Source organism: Rissa tridactyla, chromosome 4 (genome assembly GCF_028500815.1).
Source record: "Rissa tridactyla isolate bRisTri1 chromosome 4, bRisTri1.patW.cur.20221130, whole genome shotgun sequence".
In the NCBI taxonomy this organism is placed as follows: domain Eukaryota; kingdom Metazoa; phylum Chordata; class Aves; order Charadriiformes; family Laridae; genus Rissa; species Rissa tridactyla.
In genome coordinates this window covers 83,063,007-83,090,617 of record NC_071469.1, presented here as the reverse complement: position 1 = coordinate 83,090,617, position 27,611 = coordinate 83,063,007, and the positions used below count along the sequence as shown (strand labels likewise).

Genomic DNA, 27,611 nt, shown 5'->3' with positions numbered 1-27,611 from the left:
AAGTTACCAGCACAGATTTCCCGGCTGTATCCCCTCGCCCGTAACTGTTACCCCATACACCACATACTCAGTCTCATGTGCCAGGGAGAGACTGCGCTGCTGCTGCACAGCCATCATCCTCCCCCATCACTAACACAGCTCCCCCCAGCCTCATCTGAGCACCCAGTTTACTGCCCACACTACCTGGTAACTGGGCTAAACTGCTTACAAGCTTATTGCCTGCACTAGGAAAAACACAAGTGAGCACCTACCAAATAATGCTATACATCTTGAGAAAAAGGCAATCATATACCCTTATCTTCATCTCCCCAGGCAAGGGTACACATGCCTTCGGACAGACATTTGTAAAATCCCTACTTGGGGGACCGGATCTCCCCTGCCAGGGGCCTCTATCATGGCCCAGCCCCAAAGGCTGCCTGTGCCTTCTGGAAACAGCCCCCCACAAAGGCAAGGGCACAGATGAGACCCACAAAACAGGATCTGGTTCTGAAACCATAAGGTGTAATAGACAATATCCTGGCCTTCCCAAGCCACAATGGGATGTGCCAGTTCATTAATGTTTATGTTGCAAAAGGTTTTCTTGGGAAAAGCTGAGATTTTGCCCCACGCTTCTGCGCCAGCTCCGTTCTTTTAGCCTTGTTCAAAATGCACCTGATGTGAAACTGGATAGGAAGGCAGAATGCTCGTAATGTTCCTCTGCTTTTCTCAGGTTTAATAGTTTGTCGGCTATCTCTTCTAAGGAGAGTTTTCTGGAGCTTTTCTGTTAGGTTCTTCCTTTCTTATTACCAGTAAAATCCTTGAAAACTTATCGGTAGTCACTCAGTTGTGCCTTGTGGATTTCAGCAAGGAGGAACAATTACAGAACAAAGTATTTATATCAGCAGGCAGAATGCACACATGTATGAATACTTAGCACTTTCCCTGGCAAAGCCCCCTAAACTGGCCAGAATGCTGAAAAAAAAAGAAATCCTGCAGCTACTGCACAGTCGAGTTGAAGATTATTAGAGTTAATTGAATTCTAGTATTTGTTTTCATCACCCCACAGCCAGCATGCACTGTTCCTCGCTAATCAGCGTAAGAGGGCTGACTGGGATATTTATTTTCCACACAATACCACAAAGATTATACACATTTCAAAGCAAAGCAATGTTTCTACCATAGAAAAAGAAACGAAGTGCAGCATTATACTTGCAAGTGGTCATCCATTTAACAGATTCAGTGGTTGTTCTGTAAAGGTTAATTGATCCTAAACTTCATTAGGCTCTTAGAACTCAGCAATACAGTTAGTAACAAAGTTAGCAGCACCATTCATTCCCATATTTCTTGATTTTTGTGCTTTTTTTATGAAGTTCAATCCATTTTTTTAGCTTTTACAAAAGAAATAGACTGCCATAGACAACTTTCACAGAGTAAATCATAATGTCCATATGAAACCAGCATGTAGAGACTTTCAGAGGTACTAGAAATTACTTAAGTTGCTACCAGTGTGAAACATACCTCTGAAACAATCATTTAAACCACCAAGAAGAAATACCTAAAACACCAGGTTACTTTTGAACATCTGAAACTTAATTTCTAATCTTTGCATTCCCTCATCTTTAAAAGGAAAACAGTAGTACAATTTACATAGTTCACGGAGTCATTATTTTTGTAAAATACTTTCTTATAAAAAGGACACAGTAATTCAATAAAAGGATGTTCATTTTAGAAGTAGTTAGTGAGGCAGCTCGTTTAGAGACAATTCCACAGAGCAATAGATCAACTGAGGAAACAAGTCTCACCCTCTGAAAATCAATGAGCCTTTCTATAACAGCAGCAGTATGAAGCAGCTTTATAAAATAAAATCACTTACTATTATCAACATTGTAAGCGTAGTCCACTGATTTCCTCAAACCACTCACCAGTTTTTAGGTGATGCTTTTCATCCTAAAGTCAAACAAAATCAGAATGATGTCATCACAGAAACTTCCCACCATCCTTCCCCGAGGTGAAGAACCAGACCTTCCACCTCCCATTGATATCACCCCATTACCGCATTGGTTACCCCATAATACACGCTATCTCCTTCCCTCACCTCCCAAACACCATTCGATCTTCTTATGAAAATTTCCTAACCTGTGCACTTTCAGAAGAGGTCACGCACGTGGAGATCCTCTCCAAAGGCAGCACTACTCTCAGGAAGGTGTTCCTCTTGCCTTATAAACAAGGAACGAATCAAGGGTTTCCGTCAATAAACCCTCAGCTGTTACAGCTTGAGGGAAGAGCCCAGGTGCCCAAGCCAGAATTTAATTTTCTGATTTCATCTGAGAGCAGAGCAGACACTATCCATTGACACTCTTATGAAGGCAATTTTTCACTGAGCAAAAGATTTGTGAATTACCACATGACGTTATTTCTTTACGTTTACCTTGGTACTCCTATGCTCTTGCTGCAATGAAGCATCCCAACGTTCATGCTCCATCCCCTGTGTGAGGAAAGGAAACACCAACTATTTCCTTCAGCTTGCCAGCTGACCACTCCAGCTGCAGCTGATGGCCAGTCGGCTGCCTGCCCGGTGGCGCAGCTGGGCTGGGGGACGCCCTGGGTGGCAGCCCCTGGGTCTCCGGGGCGCGGGGGATGCCCTTGGTGGCAGCGTGCAGGGTGCAAGGGACATCCCGGGTGGCAGCCCCTGGGGGTGCGGGGGAGCCGGGGCTCGGCGGACTGGGCGCCGCCGCTCCTCAGAGATCTGGGACGGGGGAGAAGAAACTGGCAGGAGAAATAAAGGCAGAAACCCAGCAGTTTAGGCATCGCCTTGTTGATTTTAATGAGGCCACACACTGTCAGTGCTGATTACAAGCAATAAAACGGTTTTTCCCTTTATATTATCACACTCCACAGCAGCAGCTGGTGGACCACGGCTGAGGAGATGCACGTGGAGACAGCGCTGCGAGCGCGAGCCCTGCACGGAGCAGGGCGGGCCGGTGGCCCAGGGCGAGCCGGGGGCGGGCGGGCGACCTGGGCACCTGAACCAGCCTCCTGTCACTCACCAACCGCGTCCCGCCGCCCTTCCCGCGCTCGCCCCAGCCCGCCCCGCGAGGCCGGGCTCCCCCGGGGCGGCTGCCGGGCCCGGCCCAGGCCGCCCCGCCGGGCTCTGTCCCGCTGGGGCTGGCGTCCCCCCGCCCGCCGCCGCCTCGCCTGAGGGAGCGGCCGCCGCGCGCCCCCCGCCCGCCCCGGCGGCGCATGCGCGGTGTGGGCGGCGGCGCGGGCAGAGCGGCGCGGGCAGCGATGGCCGGTGGGGAGCAGCGCGGCGCGCCCGGCGGCCCCGAGCGGGTGGCGCTGAAGAAGGAGATCGGGCTGGTCAGCGCCTGTGCCATCATCATCGGTAAGGGCCCGGCCCGCGGGCAGGGGCGCCGGCTCCCGCCCGGTGCCAGGAGCGGGGAGGGACGGGGCGATGTTGCGCGGAACGGGACGGCAGCGGGGCGCCGGCTCCCCGAGCGCCCGCAGCTGAGGAAGAGCCTCTGCCCCCGCCGTTCCGCCGGGCACAGAGGTGTGACATTTCCTACGGTGCGCTTCTGGGCGGCCCGGGCGTGTGGCTGTCACCTGCGGGGCTGGCACAGAAGTTGGCTCCTCTGTCGGAGGCTGCGGCTCTTCAGCGTGAGGGCGGCAGCCTGAGCGTTCCGACGGCCACCGCCGGTCCCGCAACCCGCGGCGGACGGGCTGGCGGCAGCCGCGCGCTCCCGCGGCGCCCGTGGGTGACAGTCGCGACAGACCCGTTCTGCGCTGCGGAGCCCGTCGGTGACAGTCGCGACAGACCTGGTCTGCGCTGCGGGGCCCGTCGGTGCCTGTCGCGACAGACCCGTTCTGCGCTGCGGGGTCCAGCCAGCTCCTCCCGGGACGGAGCCAAACGGCAGGAGCGGCGCAGGCCGTGCCCGCACCTTCCCGCAGCGTGCGCGTCCCGGCGGAAGCCGCTTCCCAGCCGAGCAGCACCGGCCCCCACCAACCCAGGAGCCTCCGCACCCCGGGGAAGAGCCAGCCATTGCCGTCTCCACCGGGAGCTGTCGGAAAGAGCCACAGAAAGTCCCGACAAGGCAGGGCCGCGCCGTACGGTGTCAGCGTTGGCTGGGACACCCCCGTGTGCCGTCGCCAGCGCTGTCCCCAGGCTGGAGGAGGAGGACTCTGCACGCTTCCCATGGGTTATCGTGCTGTCTGACTGCGGTGTCGTGCTGTTAGCCCTGTATCTATTTATGGCCCCTTCAGGTGGATAGGGTCTTGTAAAAAAGAAAAAGAGGCATTTTTACATTGATCAGGATCTCTTGCATCGTGGGCGAGGCTATTATATAAAAAAATATTTTGTTCCGTTCCCATACTAAAATCTGATGGGCAGCTATAGCTGGAGCTTGTGGGAAGATATGTTCTCAGTATACAGACATACCTTTACATTGAATCCTTTGGCGTATTTAAGGGGGAAGATGTGGTTTCTGGGTCTCAGTGGAGCACAGATGACCTTGTGCCAGAGTGGGTACTTGTGGGTGTTCAGCGAGGCACAGAGCTGTAAGGCAGGCACTTCCAGGGTGAGGGGTCCCCTGAGTTGCTGCTGGCTGTAGGGAAAATATATGGCATCTATCTCATTTGTTAGTTAGTCCTGGCATTAGATAATTATATCTGAAGACTGCTACCCTGCTCTTCCAGATCTCTTCCCAGCCAGCCTTCCATCAACCTTTGCAAGCAGAATACGTATATATATATATCTATATATATCTATCTTGTACAAAATACATCTCGTGAAACAGCCTCTCATCTAATCAAAGACAATTGACTGGGGAAAAATATTGACATTTATGATAAAGTCTAGTACTGTCAAGTGGTTTAAGTGTTAGAGAAGGTTATCTGTATTGTCAAATAAAGCCTAAAAATTTTGCTGCAGATTTCCCCATATTTTGGTAAAAGAAGTTTGAAAAACAACCCTAGGATTCTATTTTTGGGTTTGATTTGTTTGTGTGCAGGTGTGTGAAATTACATCAGGTATCAAAAAGTCTTCAGTAACAAAGTGATATATAGTTATGGTATAGTATAGCTTTGTAGATGTGTCTACAGAAAACATGACAGCCTATAATCAGAGGACACTGTAAATTATACCAAATCAGCTTCCAAGCCATTACTGAGGTTAAATAAGTGAAGTCTTATTTAAGACTTTCAGCAAAACACTAAACTACTTGATCTGAATTGGTATTAGGCAACCAGTTAGCTCGCGAATTTTCCATATGATAAAATTTAACATGGGACAAGACTGTGGGGAAAAAACGGGTGCAGTCAGTGCCACAGCCTTTTGAACTGATGACGGAGCAGGACTCCTGTGTCAGCCATCATCATGGATGTCCTGTTTCTGAGTGGTAGAGGGAAACCCTTTTCCCTTCAAGGGTTTAGACATTGGACTCTGATGTGTCCCGTGGCAAAGTCATATTGCTTGAGAACACCAAGAAAAAAGAAATCACCTTTGAAAAAAACCCTTCTTGCTCTGCATGGAGCTAAGAGAAGATTATGCTATTTTTCTTTAAATGTTTTTTATGTTATCTTTATTCAAATAGTGTATAAAAGTGCTGCAGATACAGAAAATGTAAGAGAATATTTTTGCATTATCAAATAGAAGTTTGATGCTGTGATCTGCCAGCATTACACCAAATGTTCTGTTTTGGCTAACTGCTCTACAACTCTAATCAGCTGCAGGATGAATATAGAGAATTATAATCTTCTAGTAATTAGTAACAGGAAGAGGAAACACAAGAGAGTATTTGGAAAATACTGCAAATATGAGCCTATAAATATGTGATTAATAAACTTATGGTTGCCTTCTATACACTAATTCTGCATGTTTAAAATAAAGCACTATATGATTTGCAACTGGAAGGCAGCAGGGGAAATCAGATTGTTTTCCGAGTGCTCCCTAGCACGATGAAATGAGGTGAAAGAGAAGGCTTGGAGGTGGGGGCACCATTATCTGGTATATTTGAGAGTATTCCAATAATGTCAGGGTCTCTCCATATTTCGTAGTCCATTGGGACTCCATGAAATTTCATAGTTGCATCTGAGGAAATAAAAACTACCTCTAGATGCAGGCACATCATTTCATCCAGCTTAAACATTACAGCTCCTGGCTGTCAGCTCAGAGGGTGCCTAGCCTGCCTGGGGAGCACGGGGCAGGTTCTGGTTCAGGGAGCAGCGACTCTGTTGGAGAGGGCAGAGCCAGCCCGCATCCTGCCAGCCTGCTGCCCTGCTAATGCCCTGCAAAACAGGGCTTGCTTTCCACTCTTCTTCCCACGTTTTGAATTATAGGACAGTTTTCTTACCACTTTCACAACTGAGATGTTTGTCAACGTAATAAATTGCTATGCCGTCTTAATACACTCACAAAACTCATCCTTTCAAATGTTTATCATCTCTTTATAGAGGTTTGAAAGGCGTTGCCATAAGAAATACCAGTTCATGTAACAGAAAATACTCAGAAAGAACAGCAGAACAAAGTACATCAAATTAGGAATATAATATGCCTGTCACTATATCTGCCCCATTGGATGGTCTCCTGATTTCTCCCAGCAGCCGAGCTTTCTCACCACACATAAGACTATCCTTCATTACTTTTTTTTTTTTTTTTGCATACAAACACGCATAATTAGAGAAGAAAGCTGTTTCCAAAGGTTGTTGCATGTTGAGGCAGAAGACACCTCTTTGGGGTATCCTAATGTAAACGCAGGTACTAAATACAAAAACTTTTTGTTTTAACATTAAAAAGAGACTGATGCTTAATGACTGTAAAACCAAACAGAGTGTTTAGTAGTGGTAAAATCTTTCTGGCAATTCATCTCTGACACAGAATTTTGGAAAGCACCTGAGACTTGCTGTAGGAGTACCCAAACCGCTCTGTCTCAAACGCAGTTACATACAGTGAAAACAAATCTCTCATGGGCTCCAGCTATTAATAATCTTCTAATATACTCAATTACACTGCAAATTAAGCTTGCCAATACTCAGATGAAGTGATACAGCTTAAAAAGTAGTAACGTGTGCTTTATTATCTACTAGATAATAACTTACAGATACTATATAATTGCTTGAAAACCAAATTAGTATTTATTTAGCAGACAGAAATCTATGCCATATTTAATTCAACAGTTATTTTATACACTTTCTACGTAGCTGGCTTTATATCTCATTTGTAGAGCTATATATGTAATTAAAATTATTGCACATGTATCTTTTCTATGAGCACAGGCATAGGAGCTATAGAGAAAAACTCTTATTCAGTGTCTTCAAATGAAAGTTTTGCCTGTGTAGGTAAAAAAAATAAGTAAGAAGCTCCATGACTTGGCTCTGTGTAGTTTCTACCACATTCCACTGTTCTTTAGAAAAGTACAAGAATTAGAAACAGCAGCCTGATTAACGTCTGATACCAGCCTGCTTCTTTTGGTCTGAATAACAAAATTCACCATTCTTGCACCAGAAATGTACATTTAACTGTATACACAAATTGCATGCATAAGAGATGTTTGACTGTTTCATACAGATCAAGTAGCTTTATATAAAACAGTTAAACATCTCTTGAAACCTTTCTTTGTGCGGCTTGTAAAACTGTATGAAAGTAGCCATAGGATCGTACTCGCATCGTGGTGAAGTCTGTTGTATACACATGAATGATTTTATGTCAGGCTGTGAGAAACCTCCCTGGAAGAATTGAGGGAAAATTGAGCCACAATAAGATATGTCAGCTTAAACTAAATACATCTCCATATTTTGCTGAGCACAGGTGGTCAAGTTACCTGCATCAGCTGACTTGGCGTTGCTTAAAAAATGCTGGCAGTGCTCATTCTACTCTTACACAAGCTTGGTGTAAGATCCCTTAGAAACTGGTTCCCAATGCAAGTCCAGTGATAATATCAAAACCATGTTCAGCTTCCCAGTGAGCACTACGTTCACTTATTGCTACTTCTGGAAGTAGCTTTCTAGAAGTTATCTGTCCACATTGCCCAGGAAGCAGCACATACTCGCTTTCTTCTGTAGCTGGTGCCAGTCCGGCACCCTATGGCTGCTCTCAGCAGAATGCGTGCAAGCTGAAAAGCCCCCTGACGTGGGAGATGCTTCCTTATGCCAGCGCTGTCCTGTGTGTAGTGCAAATTACTGTCCACATCACAATAATCCACCAAGGGAACAACCACATCAGTTTCCTCGGTTGTCATTTTATCTGCTTGGCATTGTACTTATTTACTAACAATTGCACCTGCATCTACAGGGAAGTTTTCATTTGCATAAATATCACTTCCAGGGGCAGCGCTCCAAGATAATGCCGAATTCAGAGGTATAACTGCACTGGGTGTGATTTTTCCTCCTTGCCATTAACAGGAAACTATTTACCAGCCTTCCTGCATATCACTTCGCTCTCTCCTTGCCCCTGTGCCTCTTGCGGTTCTAACGTGCCCTAAATCCCACAGACAGTCCCTATAGACAGAAATGTAGTACAGGATTTGGCAAGCTGCTAGCTTAACAGTGCAGAAGGCGAATATGTGGAACTGGGAATAGCCTTTATGCTCATCTTTTTCATAACGTACAAAAACTTAAGTGGAAATCATAGAATGGTTTAGGTTGTCAGGGACCTTAAAGACCCTCTCATTCCTACCCCCAGACCAGGTTGCTCCAAGCCCCGTCCAGCCTGGCCCTGAACACCTCCAGGGATGGGGCAGCCACAGCTTCTCTGGGAAACCTGGGACGGTGTCTCACCACCCTCAGAGTGAAAAATTTTCTCCTGATATCTAATCTAAATCTCCCCTCTTCCACTTTGAGGCCGTTCCCGCTTGTCCCATCACTACATGCCTTTATAAAAAGTCCCTCTCAAGCTTTCTTGTCGGCGCCCTCCAGATACTGGCAAGCTGCTCTAAGGTCTCCCCAGAGCCTTCTCTTCTCCAGGCTGAACAACCCCAAATGGATAGGTGTTAACGGCAGCTGCTTGATGCATCTCCGATCGTGTTTCACGTGTCAGTGTTGCTTAAGGAGACTGGTTATTGGTCATTGAATCAACTGGCACCCATCAGGTCCATCCCTTTATCAAGTAATGTATCAAATCATTAGGAGATGATTCCTAGGAAGGCCCAAAGGACTTCACTGCAGTCGTACCTGAGTTACAGGACTGCAGCAGAAAGGAAGGTGTATGAGAAAGTCAGAAGAAAAGCATGCACATCGCTAGGTGATTTCTTCTGTCATCCCACCCAGGGAAAATGGTGGTGTTGCAGCAAGATTCTTCTCCCCCTCTGAATCTGTGTGAGAGCGTTTCACTTTTATAGCTAGCTGTAGTTTCAGGACACACTTTTGTTCGCTGACTTGTGAGAGTAATACAGATTACTTCAGTGGTTCTCTCTTTCAAAAAAAAAAGTGTTTCTGTGAAGAAGGAGTCTTCTGTATCTCTGTTACACACCTTGCTAACTAATATTTTGAGCATTCAGTTCCACATGGCATTTTGTGACATAACACACAAAGTATTTGCACATACGTGGATTTTCAGGGCAATACTTCAGGATCTAGCTCTAGACCGTAGAGAAATGTAATTCAATATCTTGTTCTCTTATAAATGCAAATTATGGATAGATAAAGGCAGCAGTCAATTTTTGTTCAAGATAAATGGCACACCTTCCTTACTAGCAAGAAACCACAAAGGCACTTTTGAGACACTTGTGAAGATTTTTTCCGTACAGTCCAGAGGCTTAGGCTCTTATTCAGAACTACTGAAAATTACATGTCCAGGTTCCATACGTACATTAAAGCTGACAGGTGTCCATAATTTGGTATCATACCCAGTATGAAAAAGATGTGCATGCTACCAAGAAAGATCAGACCTTGCATTTTGAAAGACGGAAACCTAGGGTTGCCCATCCAAAATGCATCGTGCAAGTTGCATTTATGGCATGATATGTTTCAGGGGTGTTCTCATGTTCTTCGAGGCTGTTCCCTCATACAGTTATCCATCAGAATCGTTTGGGGTAGCCTTTCACCTGAGTTTAGGGAGCTGAAAACAAGCTGCAGTTTCACTAGCAAGTGAAAACCATGGCAAAGTTCAAATTAAGCTTGGTAAAAATCCAGGGAGATCCTGCAGCTTCTCTGGGTTAGCAGCTTACCTCTGAGAATGAATTTACAGAGGGAGACAAAAAGGAGCTCTAATTAGAAATTCCTGGCAGGGGAAAAAAAAAAAAAGCCTTAACTTTATATTTTTCTTAATTGAGTCTTTCTGGATATAGAAAACGGTTTTGTTTGTCCACAGATGTGCCTTTCTGCTGCAGTCTGTGTCCAGGATAATTCAACGTGTGAAGTCCCTCGGGTACTTCAAGGAGCAAGAGCCAAAATAGCAGCAAAAAACCAAAGTAAAAAATGTCAACATGAACCAATCCTTCCTCTGATCTTCAGGAGCAGCAGTGGGGCATAGTGAAGATCTTTTGGAAAAAAAACCTGAATTTGTACTTTATAAAGTCAGTGATACTTGAGCAAAACTTGGCACATTCGTAACACAATTCTGTTCCCAGGTTATTCACTGTCAGGTATTCATTGACTGGTAGGTTTGGTTTGGGTGGTTTTAGTTTGAGTGGGTTTTGCCAGTTGTTTTGGGTTTGGTTTTTTTTCCACTTCTTACCTTCCAAAAAAGTAGAAAATTCTGATTGGGACACAACGGCTTTCTGCGGTGGATGCCAGTAGTTTAGATACCCTGCAACAGAAACTCTCCTTCTTCCTCAATAGATGAAAAAACAGAGGTAGCATCCTTTGGTAGTGTCTTACTCCTGATCTGGCAGTACAGTGCCTGCTTTCAGCGCTGCCATAAATCTCCACTCGTGTTCCCTTTTCCTGTGCCTTGCAGCTCATTTCCTTCTAGCATAATGTAGCCTTTTCTGTTGAGAAAGTCTGTTCTGCTTTGGCAGGCTCACAACAAGCAGAAATGGTTTGGTAGAGGTTTAGCTTTTTTGTGTTTGGAGCTTTTTGTGTGCCAAACTTTTCCTTTCAAGACCCCGTTTTTTGTTGGGCTGCGAGGGGAGTTTCTACTAGCTGCCACACTTTTTTGTCATCTTGATTGCAGCATGATAAAATGAGACAGCATTTGTCAGTACCAAAGTGCCCTAAATATAAAACATCCTAGCAGTGCTGTTTTTTCTGCTGGTCCTGAAAAACCCAGAAGTCTCCCAAAGAGTTCTTTAGCAGATGTTCCACGGCGAAGAGCAGGGAGCCAGCAATCCAGCATGGACTGAGCATCTCAGCATCCTAATTCTTTTTTGAATGCCTGTTATCCCTCTCTGTATAGTGAGAAAGCATAGAGAATATGCAAGCCCTGTTCTCCTGCAGAGAAAAGCCGTATATAATGGTAAATACATTTCTTCACACACCAGCCTCCACAAAATCTCTTTATGCAGTATTAGTTTATTCTCCTGATGTGTTCTTCTGGCACCGGCCTCTGCATGTCAGGGCTGAAAAGCAAGATTAGAGGAGCGGTTGTCTACAAATTGTTCCCATCTTCAGGAAATTGTAGATTCTGTTTTTCAGATTTCAGGGTAATGAATAGCCCAATCTAGTAATAGGGTGAGCCAATTAAATTCTTGCTCCTGGACATGGTTCATCATCTCTTTCAGACAATACAGAAAATTCCACTGGATTTCAGAGTAAGAAAGGTGGAGAGGAATATACTGGTGATGTTTAAGCCTGAGGAACCTCAGTATCATTGAGTAATGGAATAACCCCCACGGCTCAATTACAGCAATTTATTTAACACTTTCCTTAGAATAGTACGAAAACTTATGGAAAAATAAAATCTTTCTGCATCTGAAAATTAAGTTGAAATTTTTTATCTGATCCTTAAATACTATTGTAGTCACACTTCAAACATGGGTCTTCAAGAACAATAGTGCAAAACAGCATTAAAAATCAGTAAGACTTCAGAAAGGTTATTTCTGACTCCAAGAAATAGGTCAGTGATCTGGATGAGTGGCAGTTTTTCTGCTGTGAAAAACAATAGCTCTTTCATCAGTTACATGAAGCTGCATAATCTAGATCCGGCCAAACATCTTAATACAATATACCGCAAAAATTATGTTTGAACAATATAAGGACCTTATTTAGAGTCACAAAAGCCAGGAAAAATCAAGTTAAGGAAGAATCTCATTCTCTTGAACACACTGGGTCAGAGAACTAAAATCCACAATATTATATGATCTATGACAATGAATGTCACAAGGCTGCCCATCACAAAACCTCTGGTTCACATGTGGCGCTGGGCAACCCACAGACATGTTAATTATGCTACGTTAACTCCGGGTCAGATAACCACAGAGGGATGAGCAGTCAGGCTAGGAACAGTTGCTCTCTAAGTGTAGAGATGTCCATTCAGACAGTGGAGGACAGAAGTTAAGCTCTGAATACTGAAGCGCCTTTTCTATAACTTAAGCAGTTTTGCAAAAGGGTCATTGCACTTGAATACATGTGCATGACATAATAAGCTACAGATCGGACCAAAAAAAGCATCATTAGTTGGCTAGTGTCTTGTAGTTCCTAAGTGTCTTCCATCTTTTGCTATTACATTGTGTGACCACCATGAGACAAGGAGAAAAAGCTATTAGCACATGTCACATATGATGGCTTTGTGATAGTCCTGTGTTGTGCTGTGAGTTCGCTCCTGCTCAGGCCCCACGAGGAAGGCTGATGAATCCAGAAAAGTGTTCCTTGCCTCCCTGCCAACCCATGCCTTGGAAAAGATCAACGTGTGCTTCTCCATAAGCCTGAAGATAATGGCTGCCGAGGAATATGAGGACACAGCTTTAAGCGGTGTGCTTTTGAATCATAAAAATTCATCCGTTGTATAAAACACCCAAGGGATCAGTTTTTCTTAGGGAGTTGCAAGGAATGGACCGAGAAGAATGAAAACGAGGGCTTGGGTTCCTTCTCTGGATTATTTCAGAATTCTTTAGCAGCTCTCCTGAGAGCTTAACAGAAGAGGGTTTGCTTGCTTGTTTTCAGGGAGGTCATCTCAGATTATGTCTCATTTCTATTTCCCCATTACTTTTTTTTTTTCTCTGCCCAGATTTTGTCCTGTCTTGGTAGCAGACTTCTTTCTTTGGTAGTTGGGGTTTCACGCCTTGTTTTATCACTAATTTAAAACAATGCAGACAGTTCTGATGTCCATGAAAGGGAGATGAAACCATTTCAGAAACAGCATTCTAGGACTCCATAAACACAAAAGTTTCTTTTCTGATAGTCTTAAATGCAGTCTGAAAACTTGAAAAGCCATTCACTTTGGAAACATAAATAATTAGCTCTTCTTAGAAGTGTCTTGAAAATAGTAATAGCATTAGTTAGTACAAGAGAGCAGAAAGTATCCAAGCCTGCTAAGCTTCTAAACACTGTACTTAGACTCAAGTAAATTAAAAAATAGCTGAATCAATATTTTAAAGAATAAGGGAAAGAAGTATTTGACTCTGGGTGGTGTGCTCACAGGCCTAGCCTTCAGCTTGGAAGGGATTTCTGTTTGTATGACAGAATTAAAATATTTGTAATTAAAAAAAAGCTGACAAACTACTTTTTTGTACTACTGCTAGTAGATTTTGTTGCAATAAAGCCATTTCTTAAGGAAAACTCTGCCAGAGACCAGTAGGACACAACGCCTGCATGTTTGTTGGTAGTGGACACGGCCAGTTCCCTAGCAACGCATTAAGATTTAAGCAGACTATTATAAAAGGTACACAAATCCTGTACAAATTATGAGTGCGTACAGAAGGAATAGCTCCCCTTCGTGTGCTCGCGCTGCTGACTGAAGATCAAAGACCTTTTTCTTAACAGGTCCCAAGTCCCTCAAATGCCACTGAAGTCAACGAGAGCAGAGGACTTCACTGCCTCATAGGATCAGGCCCAAAATTAAAGCAGCTGGGCATGAAGCACGTTAATCCTTCATTCCCCACACCCCTAAGTGAGGCTGGCACTTGTACCCCAGTGAAGTCGGGTGAGAATGGACCATACAGTGTTCGGGTTGCACGGCCCAGCGGAGAGTGATGGCGACAAGTGTAATTGTTCTCATTAATTAAAGTTACAAGAGGCCAGTCTCGTACGTTCCTTTTACCACAAATCTAACAATGAAAACACTTGTCATTGACCAAACGCGGTCAGGGCACAGGAGCTGCCCCAGCATCCCAGCTGCCCTTTGCAGCAGGTAGGGATCGTCCTCTCCATTTCAGGGACGGGGAAAATGGCGCATGGAGGCCAAGAGGAGCAAATTCACTTCTAGCCACCAACTCACAGGACCTCCCTGAAGACAGGTCTCTGAATACACCATCTATTGAAATCCCCAAATTTCCCTTTGTGGCCAAGACAGCCTGAGGACATGTAGCTGCGCAAAAGCACCAGAACTAAAAAACTCCCAAACCAACAACAAAACTACTGTACAGTGACATTTATAAAGAACCTACTTCAACCAGAGGTCTGTTGCTTTAGGAACCTAGGAAAGAAGGAAAACAAGACAAATCAAACATCTCCGATCTGTGGCAGAACTAGAATAGAAAGTGTATCGTAACCAGGGTCCTATACATTGCGATGGCAGGGGTGCTCAGGCCTGTGTTAATCTGTATTTTGCAGGGTTAGCTAATTTAATTCCATGTTTCTGTGTACTCAAAACATTCTGTAAGCAAGCGTTTGCATCCAGGGGGAAGGAGTGACATTTTTTGGATGAAATTTTTATGCAGCTGGTCAACTGCTTAGACAAACCTGATATATAAAACATTAGCGAGCAACATGAAGTCTACTAATTCTGAAAATACTTAATTTCAAGAGGTAGTTGTGGTATTTGCTAATAGAGGATTCATATGCACAAAAGAAAATTATGTAGTAATATTGCTAACTCTTGAGATCATACTACAACAGGTCTGGCATTTTCCTTAAATTTCCAGATCATTGATATTTAAGAGCTTCAAGGAAAGCTGCCGTTTCTTTTGGAAGTCAAGAGGTTTCTAATTCCTGTCAGTAAAATTATCTAAATGTATTCTTTAAATAGAAATTTAAAAATTTAAAATGAAGTCAAGATACATGTCAGCACCAATTTCTAAACACACGAGGACAGCAACACAGCATTGTAAGCGACGCCTGTACAAGCGTATACTAAGCCGATACGTATTTGTAAATCTTACTCAAACACAGGTTGAGCCAGTTACCAAAGTGCACTTAAAATTAAGTCCAAGTTTTAAACCAAACATCAGTGTGCAATAGCTGTGCGCAACCCAGAAAGCATAAATACAATTTTTTTGCTTTTAAATTCCACCTCAGTTCATTGACCACAGTGAAACATAAGCCTATCTTTGTATTGTTTGCTGAAACGGAGACAAAGCCGTTTCAAGAGGTAGTGGTACCATGCTGACAGAGGTGAAACTAACTACAGCAGCATTTGCTAACACAGATTTACAACCAGAAGAATGTAAACTTGAGAGCAGAAATGATTTCCAATCACGGAGCGGTGAAACCTGCAAGAACAGCACACTTTGCTAAAGAGCTTGTGGCTTGTTGGCATCTGCATCCAAAACAAGGTTTGTGTAAGATGCAGGCAATGGCAGTGGATCTTATACGAGATTCTTAATCAAGCTTTCTTCCCAGTAATGTAACCTGAGCTATAACACAACAGTTTGTGTGTTTGGATGGCTTGTTACTGCTATTTTCATATTACTTTCTTTTAAATATGTATCGCCTGGGATTTCAGTTCAGAAAGGCACTTTCAACATTTAACCCCTTTACTTTTCAGGGCAATATTGAAGACATAGCTTTACCTTAAAAGTTTAACATACTTAAATTCCCATGATACCCCTTCAGAAATTAAGGACCAAGCAATGCCTAGTTTAGAGATGCTTTTCTTAGTGGAGCCCAGGTGATAACATCACAGGTTTGCAGAAGCTACATAGGCATGGTCCAAAGCTCCACCAACAGGCCGGAGTCCAAGCGGACCTTTGCAGGGCTCTTCTCCGTGGGGTCAGGGCAGAAGGCATAAAACCCAGTAATTCAAGAGAAGATCAGAGGCAAGAGTGAGAGTTAAGTTTTGCCTTATCTACAGCTGAGCAAATCAGTTCAAGCTGGGTCTTTTCTCCAGACCTGCTCGTTCCTGTAATGCTGCCCCGCGAGTCCCCCGTCTCCCTTCACTGCTGCGGAGCCCAGGGGCAAACACGGCTCGTGGGTGGGCTCTTGGTGGCCACAGCTGAGGGTGGAAAGGGCACCAGTGCAGGCAAAAAGAGTTTTTAATTAGCAAGGAGGATCATTTTTCCCAGCAGGGAGCCGTAAAGAGATGCTGTGCGAGGTAAGCAGGGAGGTGCCGGGTGGGGGCCAGAGAGCCAGCACAGCTTCCAGGAGGGTTTCTCCAGTAAAGCCCAGACTCACCTAACAAAAAAGATCCTTCTGTGCACTCGTATTAGTGTGCCGTGTAACTCTTGAAATTGCATACTGCCATTTTATTTCATCCTTCTAATTAGGCAAATGATGATAGTACCATGAGGACTGATGAGGACTTTCAGGAATGGACAGGAGGAGGCTTTTCCCACTGGGCAGCAGTTGCTGATAAATTTTCCAGAGTGTTCGAGTAATCTGTTTACCGAGCTCAGTCACAACGAGCAAGAAGAATAGAGATAGGAGGAGAAAAAAAACCCACATAATTTTCCATGAAACAAATTCTGCTTCAAAGGTGGCGTGAGGGTCCCTCCCTTGGCAGGAGCAGGGCTGAAGAGCCTGGGCTGGCAAAAAGCTGTATCTGTCCTTGTCTGACCCACAGCACTCCCTGGCACAGCTGAACTCATTGGCTGTTCCTAAAGCTGAGTTGGTGAGCTTTACAGCAGCGTTTTGTAATTGCTCTTCTTCCTGATAAATACTGGAAACCATTGCAGGTGGTGGAGGGCTCCATGAGCCATCCCTGGGGCACAGCTGTCACTTGCGGGATTTCTCAGCCAAGGGACAAACATTAAATCAGCTGCATGGACTGGCATCTGCCTCGTAAGCTGCTATGGGAGGACCTTGCTCCACTATCAGTTGGTTTCCTTAAGCTCAGGGTTTATCTGGCAGTGATCAGTCACACGGTGCCCTAGAGGAGACCCCCCACCTCCGCATGCAGGCAGGGCAGGGCATGAGGAACTGCTCCTTTCTGCATCAGGGGATTTAATGACACGTTTCTGCTGTTTGCAGGTAAAACCCCAAGTCAGGATATTGAGGTGCAGAGAGCACAGAAAGCAGATGTCAGAGAGGTGGCAAGGGCTCATACAAAGCTGCAGTGTTACAGAGAGCCGTGCAGTGCTGCACGCTCTTACCAGGGCAACCCAGGCATGGAACACTGGAGGGGTTTCCTCCACATCCCTCTCACAGCACCAAGGTAGGTTGGGCATTCAGTTCCTCTTTGGGAGCTAGTGGAAGGGTTGAAGCATTCTGCAGTGCCGCAGGAGTGCTTGGCTTCAAGGGTGACAGTAGCTCCTGTACGTGCTGAAGTGCCACAGGAGAGAGGGGTTGGAGCCCCTCTTCCCGCAGCCCCTGCGCCACATCAGGGGCAATGCAGTGGGACCCACTGAAAAGGGCTGTTCCGCAGGTCTGTGCTGGAGCCCCTCGTCTTCCCCTGGCAGCGCTGCCCTGCTGTAAGCCCTGCCGAGGCCCCTGGTGCCGGGGTGAGCGGGAAGGGAAGGTGCAGTGCAGCGCTCAGCGCGGGTGGCTGGCAGCGGCTCCTGCCTGGACACAGCCCGGCTGCTCAGATGCTGTGCTTGGTGCGGCAGCATGCTGGAGCTCGCACAGTGGTACCCCTTCGAGAAAAACCCCAAAGAAAATGCCTCCAAGTCCCTAGAAGGCTTTTCCCAGTATTTCTGCCTTATCTGCGGTATTTGTTGCAGCGCGTAGAGAAGGGCCCAGGAAGCTGAGCCTTGCTCTCCGGGGTAATGAGATGCAGCCCACATATCCCAACACTGGCACGAGAAGAGGAGAACAAGTCAGAAGTTAAGGAAGTAGAGAAATCAGACCAAGTACAAGAGTCAGAACAGAGGAGCAGGAAATAAAGCAGTGGACTGTGGGCCTGAAAAGAGCAGACAGAGCCTGCAGCCGGTGAAAGGATTAGCAGCACAAAGGGAGTTCTCAGTTTAGAACAACAACAAAAATCCTATCATACAGGCTTTAACTTCTCCTTTGATATGAACACATTGCAGCAGCATTACTCAAATAAAATGGAATAAAACAATGCACTAGCAGACATCCGTCTCCTCCTTCATTATTTCACATGCTCCTAAGAGGCCTGACCCCAGCATCTCCTCACCATTTATCTACCTTAGTGCAGGTCTGTCCCCGGCACGCGTCACCTGAATGCGTGGCCTCCAGTGCAGGGGGGCACCGCCGACACGGGCACCCCAACTAACAGGCATAGCCGTGTCTCCTCCCAGCTGCTCAGCCATGCCCTGCAGTTTTGAACACGTAGATCTGTAAATTAATCTGTCACACCTAGCATGACATGATGCTTGCAAGCCAGAGAAGGGGGTCAGAGTTTCCAGTGCTGTTGTTGGTTAAGGAAGCATTTGCATTTGACTCTTGAGTGCTATAGTGACAATATCCCACATCATATCTTTTGCAGCGAGGTCTTTACAGTACAGATGTGCCCTCCCTACAAGTACCATCAGCACCCACCAATATAATCTCCTTTCAGTGCTTTTCAAGCAGCAGATTATTTTGTGTTGATCACGTTACCAAAATAAAGGCTTAAAAGCTTTCTTGATGAAGTCGCACTTGGTTAGCCGCCTTCTGTAGAAGGAAAGCACCTGACGAATTATCACTAGTTTTACAAAAAGATGACAAAAGACGATCCCCTTTCAGAACAGTAGAAATTCTAAACGACCACATTTTCTGTTGTTAAGATGTTGGTACCTTGGCAGAGGGTGGGCTAGTAATGGTGTAGGCACGGTCAGCCTCGCGCGTGAGCAGTGGAACAGCAAAGTGCTGCAGTCCCATGAACGCCTTCCAGGTTTTGCCAGTCCTGCTTTCCTCTACGGCTGCTTTCCACTGCTGCTGGAAAGTGACTCCAAACTAACAGCCGCTATTAAGCGGTTTATACAGCTTAAGCCAGAGCCAAATGTGCAGCTTACTACTTTTAAAGAACTATTCAAACAGCCCCAGATGTATTAAAGGTCCCCGGAAGACTGAAGTTAGCAGTTCCCACAAATTTGCTTTGATTGCTCTTCTCTACGTTGTGAATTTTTCATCTAATTGCAACACAGCTGTCTAACACCCCCAAAATCACACAGTGCAGCCATCAGGTACAAGTAGGATCCTCTTGCTATTTCTGCTTATTGGTCTCGTTGCGATTTAATCGACCTTATGTTTTCTTAATATATCAAAGACAAGAAAAAAGAGGTTCTTCTCTCTCAAGAGAGAGATCCATGCACTCATCTTGCAAACAGGTTGATTCCAGTAACACTGAGGAAAACCACAAACCAAAGACATGACAGCCACCATAATATTCCCTAAAACTCAGGGTGGATGTTGCAGCCCCTCCTGCCCCCCGCACCCTGGTTTCCGGAGAAAAGGGAAGGGCTGGAAAACCCAACCATGTTTCTTCGGGTTTACATTCATTAAAGGAAATTTTTTGGCTCGTTTTTCTTAAGTGAAACAGTTTTCCAGGAAACTGAGCCTGGCTTGTTAAATATTCCAGTCGGTAAAAGGCAATACTAGAAATTGCAAGCATCCTTTTGAGGATCCTGCGGCTCATTTTAATATATAGATACTAAATTTTAATATACAAATATTAAAACAATTGGCAAATCTCCATAGTACCTTATGCAATAGCAAAATTTAACCCTAGTACTAAAACAGACTATCACACCCTCTGTTAGACCACACGTGTTCATATAAGCAAAGTTATGCCTGAAATACTGCCCTTCACTCGGTTTTGTGTTCTACCCGCGCCTTCATTGTTAGAAAAACTCGGTTCTTCAGGTCCTCATGGACTACATCTATATTTTCGTGCTCAAAAGGCAAATATCTTCTTTATAAATCATGACAAGTGAAAGAAAACACTTTTGTCAGTATTTTAAGTAACCTGATTTTTAAAAGCTTTAAAGTTGGGTGTAGCATAATCAGATTATAAATTCTTAACCCAGTAAAATCTACTTGGAATGCTGGAATCGTAGTTTATCGTAGCTGGTCATGTTCTTACTTGCTAAGAATTTTAACATAAATATTTGAACTGAAGTCAGATTTTAAGATCATTTAATTTTGTTAAATACCAATCCCCTTAGACATTAAATGATCACTGTTATTTTTGTAGCCACTTTTCAGTTTTTCCTTTGCAATCATATTAGCAGAAGAGCCATAATTCATTTTCTGCTGGTACAGTAGTTACATTTTTTACTCACATGTGAAGTTAAATGGCTATTACTTTAATGCCGAGCTCTATAGATTCTGCTATTCTTCATCCATTCTTCATTAAGACTTTTGGGAATGCTATTTAAAAGCAAAGAAGTTCAAGGGCATTACATGAAATATCTGAAGCACCGCCACAAAGCCTAAATTCACACTTGAGTAGCAGTGCAGGAAACACACTTGGCGTGTTTGGGGGTTTTAATTCAGCCGAGTCCCTCTATCCTAGTAATTTTTTTAAGCATAACTGGTTTGTTGATTCAGAACTTCCCTTACCCTTTGTATTTCAAAGGCGGGGGCACTTGGATCTCCTGTATTAAGCGCTGCACTTCTGTCGCTAAGCTGGAGAGCAGCAGGGCAGAGCCCCGGTCACCCAGGGCACAGAGCCCCTGTCACCCAGGGCACAGAGCCCCACGTTTGGTCACCAGAATCAACCGCAGCCAGAGGGAATGCCTGTGCCGCCACCAGGTTCCCGGTTAGCACCAAAAGCGCGTTACTTCTTGGCTGGTTTTGTAGGTGTCTCATGCCCTGCCTTCCCAAACAGGCAGTGACAATCAAAACCGGTCACTGATGCCCTCAATTAGGAGTGCTTAGCTTCTGAGAGCCAATTAGTAACTGACAGTTAGCTGGACTAGAGGCTGCTTGGTTTAGCAGCATTCTGCTAAATAAATATATAAATAAACACCCACAATGAGTTACATCATCGCCATTATTGACTTAATCTACCTCATACTTAATTTGGATTTAAACAATTTGTAAAGCACGATTCCTTTTGACTAAGCTTTTTTTGTTGCTGTTAAGCAGTATTCTCAAACCTTCACAATATTTCATACTCAAATAAGATACATTTATTTATTAACTCCCAGGCAGGACGCAAAGCTTCAGCGCTGGTTTGTAAAAGAGCTATTTTAAATAATGACACAGACTGTCATCCTGTTGGCCTGGACAATGTCTACTGAGATGTGGGAGCCTCGAGAGGATGGGTGGACTTCTGGTTATCCTTCTGTTCACAGCTGTCAGTGAAAACTGTCTCTATCTACTGTTGAGGATGCAGTATACCACTATATCAAAAGAAAGCTGTAACTGAAACCACGTTGGTCTCAAACATTTCATTTTGAAAAATAATGGGGTACATTCCCAGCATCGGCACTGAGAAAGGATTCTGGACTGGCCCTTCTTAGCCGATACCCAGACACATACCGAGACCACTGTTACACCCCTAGCAAGGAAACAGCCAGTGCGCAGCTGGGGACTGTAATGCTCAATGATGCTGACTCTGTCTCCCTGACGCCTGCTCTGATCCAGTGACCTGCCAGGTGCCACCTTCAACTTTGGACCACCGTCTCCTGGGGACGATGAACCGCACTCCATGAAAGCGGGAGCCTGGCAGGATTTATGCTTGTGAACCACACACAGGTTCTCAGGAGTGTTGCCCGCTGTAATCCTTCCCTGAACAACTAGTCACAAAGTGATTTACCTGACTGCAGCCAAAGAAAAACGTGCAGAATTTCTTTGTTGTTAATATTTCACTTTGTAGGGGAAGGAGCTGCTCAGACAAATTTCTAGTCCGTATCACAGACCCATTCAGAAATTCAGGTGTATGGCACAGACCTTTAGTGAAATACACAAGCAGTAAAAAGGCATGAGTGATATTTTTCTTTGCTAGCCACACAGGAGATATTGCTTAGTTTTATCAGAAAAATGGTCTCTAAATACGCTCAGTAAGGCCATTCCTAAAGGACTGCTGAATACTTTCAGCGGGCTGCAAGATCCATTATTTTTACAGTCCGTGTGGATTGTGTGCTGCAGGTAAATAAAAGATGCCTTAAGAACTTTGCATGCTAAGTTAATACACAAAGTATTACCAGATCCCTTTATTTTCTCACAAGCAGAGTGATTATTTACTGTATTCCCTTAAAATGCAGTTCTTGATGAATTTTAGTGAGAATTCAGCTTTTGTTTAAAGGATGAGTTGAGTTTCAACTCCCATAGTTATATTGAAAAACACGTGAAGGGAGCAGGAGCACTGAGCAGGAGGAGATGGTGCAAGAGGAGCCGGGGGACCCATTTCTGGGTTATTCTGTCTTTGGGCAATTCCTGTTGGTTCAGTACTGGCGTTGCCAGAACAGGAACGAGTACTGTCCCATCCCAAAGAGCTCTACTGGGGTGAAAAGTGGCATGTCCTAAATTCAGTATGTTCCCCAAAACACCCCTGGCTTCTCCCAGAATTGCAACATTTTCAGGTGCACTGATCTGTGAAAAATAGATACACGCAGGTGTCTATGCTGGCAGGTAGAGGATCATTTTTAAGGGTCCTTTATAACTTAAGGCCTTCCTCCATCTGCAGGAGCGTAACTGTTACAACTGCAGCACACAGCAGTGCCAGAGGCTTTGTCAAGATGTTTTTTTAAATTCCTAAGACAGGTGTTTGTTTTTCAGCTTAAATCAGGATTTGTTACAGTTCCTGAACAGGGCGCAACCAGGCTTCCAGAAAAGCTTGTTTGTTTTAGGTATGTTGCAACGCTTCAGCCAGCAGGAGAAACTGTGACCAAAAAGCCCCGTAAATTTTACCAAGTATTATGTATGCTTTAGCAATACATTAACTCTTCATCTGTCTTCTTGAAAGATTTCACCACTCCACGCCAGCCGTGCAGCTTCCCAGCAGGGACGACCCAGCACAAATCTATTTGCGCTATGAATAATCTCATGCGGCTCATCCGCATCAAACCCCGTTCCTTTGTGGGAAGGGAGCTGCCACGATTAACGCTGTAGCAGTGGTTAGGGCTCCTTGTGCTAGTTCAGCTAAGGTATAGTTATATTCAATTTTTCTGTTATTCTAGTATGAGCTAGTTTTGATAACATCTACATCCCTGACCTGATTTTTTTTATAAATGCATAGAAAGTGCTCCTGGTCCCAGAGGATATCTATCCCCACTTCAGCAGGAGGGCTCAGGTGGGAGATGCCTCCATCTTCCCCAGAGATCCCCTCCGTGGCCAGAGATCTCAACACTGCCAAGATTTTTCTAAGCTTTACCCTCAACCTTCTCCATCACCATTTAAGCTGGTTATTTCTGACTTAGTCTTATCTGTGTATCACAAACATTACAGAAAGCAGCCCATGCACACAAAAATGCATTTATCACAAATATTGTCTGTACATTTGCAGATTTCTTGTCTTGTTCAGCTCCTCTCTGGAGTAAACTCCAGTTCCTCACATCATATTTTACAGTCCCTGGACCGGGAGGCGCTGAGCCCAACTGGCCACTGCTGCCGGCGCTGGGGGAAGGAGGGGAGAGCGTGGGCAGGGCTGGCTGCTCCCTGTGCCTCGGTCATCTCCCTGCTCCCACACATTTTACACCTTTCCGTTTCCTGCGAAACCAAGTGCAGCAAAACACGGTGTAACTAGATGTATTTAGGGAACTTGCTGTACATTGCAAGCTGAAAAGCATTTATAAAGCAGAGGGGAGGAAGCGAGCTTAGATTTGATGATGCTCAGGTTCAAAGGCTGCTGAGAAGCTGTTGTAGATGACAATACCTCATTAGCGACTGGTATCCAGTATTTTATTTTCATGTCTACACTAATAAGAAATGCTCTTCAACAGCATAGGCTGAAACTCAATTCTGTCAGTGAGGATTTTAATGCTAACTCATAAAAGAGGAAAGCCCTCAGCAGAGTCCTATAACAGCAGGGTCTTCACATCCTTTGGGGAAAAGGGTGCTATTCAGGTATCACTCAAAAAGTACCAAGACTGACAAAAAAAAAAAAAATCTCTCCTTCCAGACTCAGAGCAGCTATGGGCACCTCTTGCAGAGCAGTTCCCGCTGGTCTGGGAGGACAACCATGCCCTGGCCCCACACAAAAAAAGAGCATCTGTGATACCCAGCACTCCCCTTCTACACCCAGCACTCCCTCAGCTCACACGCTAATTAAACAAAATTAGTAGGACAAAGTCCACATTGTCTGATTGTTCAGTCACCCCACAATATCCCTTTAAAATCTGTGGGCAATGACTAAGCAGCACAGGTATTGCAAATACAAAATATTAATTAATTTCTAACATTCAAGACTTTGAGATGACTTTTCAAGCACAATCTTAAACCCTCCCTGCTGGCAAGCGCACCTCCTGCCCTGGCATGGTAGATAATGCTACAGAGGGGGTTTTTTACTTCCCAACGCGCCCTGAAGATGGGCCTTATCTTGTTTAGGTTCCTCTCAGGAGGAGACAAAAGTCTTCATTACAAAGGTGCTTCTTCGATAAGGTACTTGGTCACAGCGGGTGACAGCAGCTGTCTGAGTCGGTGACACAAAACCGCTAGTTGCAAATGCAGATGCTCACCTGACCCTTACCGTGCTCCAGCAGAGCTGAGCACGCTCTCACCCTCCTTAATTGCTGATAGACGGCGCTTTCCCCAGGGCACAATCAGGTAAAATACAATCAAGCAAAATCTGGAAGAGAGGGTTTGGTGGGGGGGGGCTCTTGTTCGGCTTGGTGGGGGCTTTCCCTTATTTTTAATTTAAAAAATGAAAATAAAAGGGCATTTCTCACTTCCTTTTACCTCACTGCAAACCTTTTGTTCTTTTCCAGGTAATATCATTGGTTCTGGGATCTTTATTTCTCCAAAAGGAGTTTTGGAGCACACCGGCTCGGTGGGACTCGCTCTCATTATTTGGGTGCTTGGCGGTGGGGTGGCTGCCCTTGGCTCGCTATGTTACGCCGAACTGGGAGTCACTATCCCCAAATCGGGAGGGGATTATTCCTACGTCACAGAGATTTTTGGTGGGTTAGCTGGGTAAGTACCCTATCTCTATAAAGTAATTTGAAAACATGTTTATATTAAATATAAATAAATTATAAATAAATAAATAAATTCTGCACTTAAATATATTAAGTGTGGAAAAGATACATCACTTGGAAGAGAGAGGGAACATTTGTCAATAAAATGCTTTTGCAACGTCATTCTTTCTGCTCTCATTAGAAATACCAAATTGCCCCTATGCAGAGGTACGAGCGCTTTCGCTTCCCTCTCTGACTCGATAGGGTCCATGAAGGGGAGGAACGGGGCTGTAAACGATGCTGTGTCCAAGTGCGGCGCCTGCGCGCCAGCCACCAACCATCAGGACCTTACACCGAGGAGCTTCGCGCATCAGGGAAGCCAGGCTGGAGCTCCTGATCATAAACCACAGCCCCCCTCTAACCACCAGTGCAGAAGGCAGCAAACATTTCTATGGCATTACACTGCGAGACCTTCCTACAGCAGCACACAGAAAGTCGCTGGGGAAGGAGATTTGCCCACAGAGGCGTTCCGGGCGCAGGTGGGCAAAAATAAGTGCACAAAAGAAGTGCTGTAAATTCAAAGAGGGGAAATGCTAATTCAGGGAATGATTTCTCTTTGGCAATACCACAAATGGAGTAGTGTGGCTAAGGGAAGAAGGGAGAAGTGAGAAGAGGTCATCATTTATATTTGACTGTATGTTTTATTGTGTCTTCAGCAAGAAAAATGAAACTGATAACCTGTACTCACAGCTCACTAGAGAAGCACCAAAACCTTCTGGCCAGCTCGCTCATTTGCAAGTAAAGAAGCCATGCCACATGTTGGTGCTTTATTTGTGAAAAATAAGCACCATAACTGCAAACTAGAGAAAGAAGGTGGCAAAAAAGAAAAGAATATTCCTTCTCATTTGAGATGAAAAACAAGCTCGTAGCAGTTGAGCTGGCTGCTGAGTAAATGGGCACCGGCGTAATGCGGGCGGGCTGTCACCCCGTCCCATGGGATGTCCCCGTGCTGGTGCCTGCTGTGGCACTGGGCACAGCCAGCATCTGAACACAGGCTGGGTGACACGGGAGTTTTCTGATGATTGTCAGACCTAAGCTGTTGCCTTGTACTACTTCTCATGAAAATCCCTGTTGCTTCAGTCAGAGGAACCACTCCTCTGAACAGTGTCCTACTTTACATAGAAAATTACACTGGTGTCGCAGCACGGATTGACGTAACAGCAGCATTGGCTTGGTTAGCCAAAATCTCAACTCGTCTCACTGAGGTTTGGTGTCTCACAGGGGTGGGAGCTGCATGGCAAAGCCCCCACTCCCCCAGACGCTGCAGCAGGCAGTCAGCAGCTTCCCCCATCACCCGCTACCGGGAATGGGCTCTGCAAGTGAGGACCATGAAAATGAAAGAGCATAAAACTGCACAAACGGTCACAAGTGCTGTCCTTGAAATATCACTCTGAGGGAGGCCAGAAACCATCAGTGTTTCACAAAAAAATTGATGAAGCCTTCTTACTCCAGCTACAGGAGGCATCATGCTTGCCACCCGCAGCCCGGGCTGCATCCCAGCAGCATGGCCAGCAGGGCGAGGGGGGGGATTCTGCCCCTCTGCTCTGCTCTGGGGAGACACCCCCCCCGCCACTGCAGTGCTGCCTCCAGCTCTGGGGCACCAACAGCAGAAGGACACGGAGCTGTTGGAGCAGGGCCAGAGGAGGCCACAGAGATGCTGGGAGGGCTGGAGCCCCTCTGCTGTGAGGACAGGCTGAGAGAGGTGGGGGGGTTCAGCCTGGAGAAGAGAAGGCTCTGGGGAGACCTTAGAGCCCCTTCCAGTCCCTAAAGGGGCTCCAGGAAAGCTGGGGAAGGACTCTGGATCAGGGAGGGGAGCCATGGGATGAGGGGGAACAGTTTTAAACTGAAAGAGGGGAGATTTAGAATACATACAAGAAGGAAATGTTTTACAATGATGGTGGTGAGACACTAGGCGAGGTTCCCCAGAGAGGTGGCAGATGTCCCATCCCTGGAAACATCCCTGGAAACGTTCAAGGTCAGGTTGGACGGGGCTCTGAGCAATCTGATCTAGTTGAAGATGTCCCTGTTTATGGCACAGGTGTTGGACTAGATGGCCTTTAAAGGTCCCTTCCAATCCAAACTATTCTGACTCTAAAACCAAAATAATTGTGCTTTCTAGGGGAGAAAAAGAAAGTAATTAGAACTCAGGTACAACTAAACCTGGCATGGGTTGTTCCTCAGCTCACTCTGTGCCATGTTCAGAGAACTGGCATGGTCCCAGACAGCACCAGGCTATGCAATTGCTGTCACAAACCGCACGCCCGTTGATCGATCACTACCCAGCATTTACTGGGGATCAGAGCAAGGCTCTCACCTCTCAGGGCAGGGACCTCTGCTGTGGCAGCAGATCGCTTGCTCTCCCCACTTCCAATGCACAAGCAGTATCAA

At 45.4% G+C, this 27,611-nt stretch overlaps 1 protein-coding gene across 1 annotated transcript in view; it reads left to right on the top strand.

The window, feature by feature from the left end:
* The first annotated feature begins 3,264 nt into the window (after window positions 1-3,264).
* SLC7A10 (solute carrier family 7 member 10) overlaps window positions 3,265-27,611 on the top strand; it is a 36,670-nt gene continuing 12,323 nt past the window's right edge. The window contains exons 1-2 of the mRNA XM_054201327.1: window positions 3,265-3,361; window positions 24,975-25,179. Coding sequence (XP_054057302.1) covers window positions 3,265-3,361; window positions 24,975-25,179 — 302 coding nt within the window. The remainder of the gene's footprint in view (window positions 3,362-24,974; window positions 25,180-27,611) is intronic.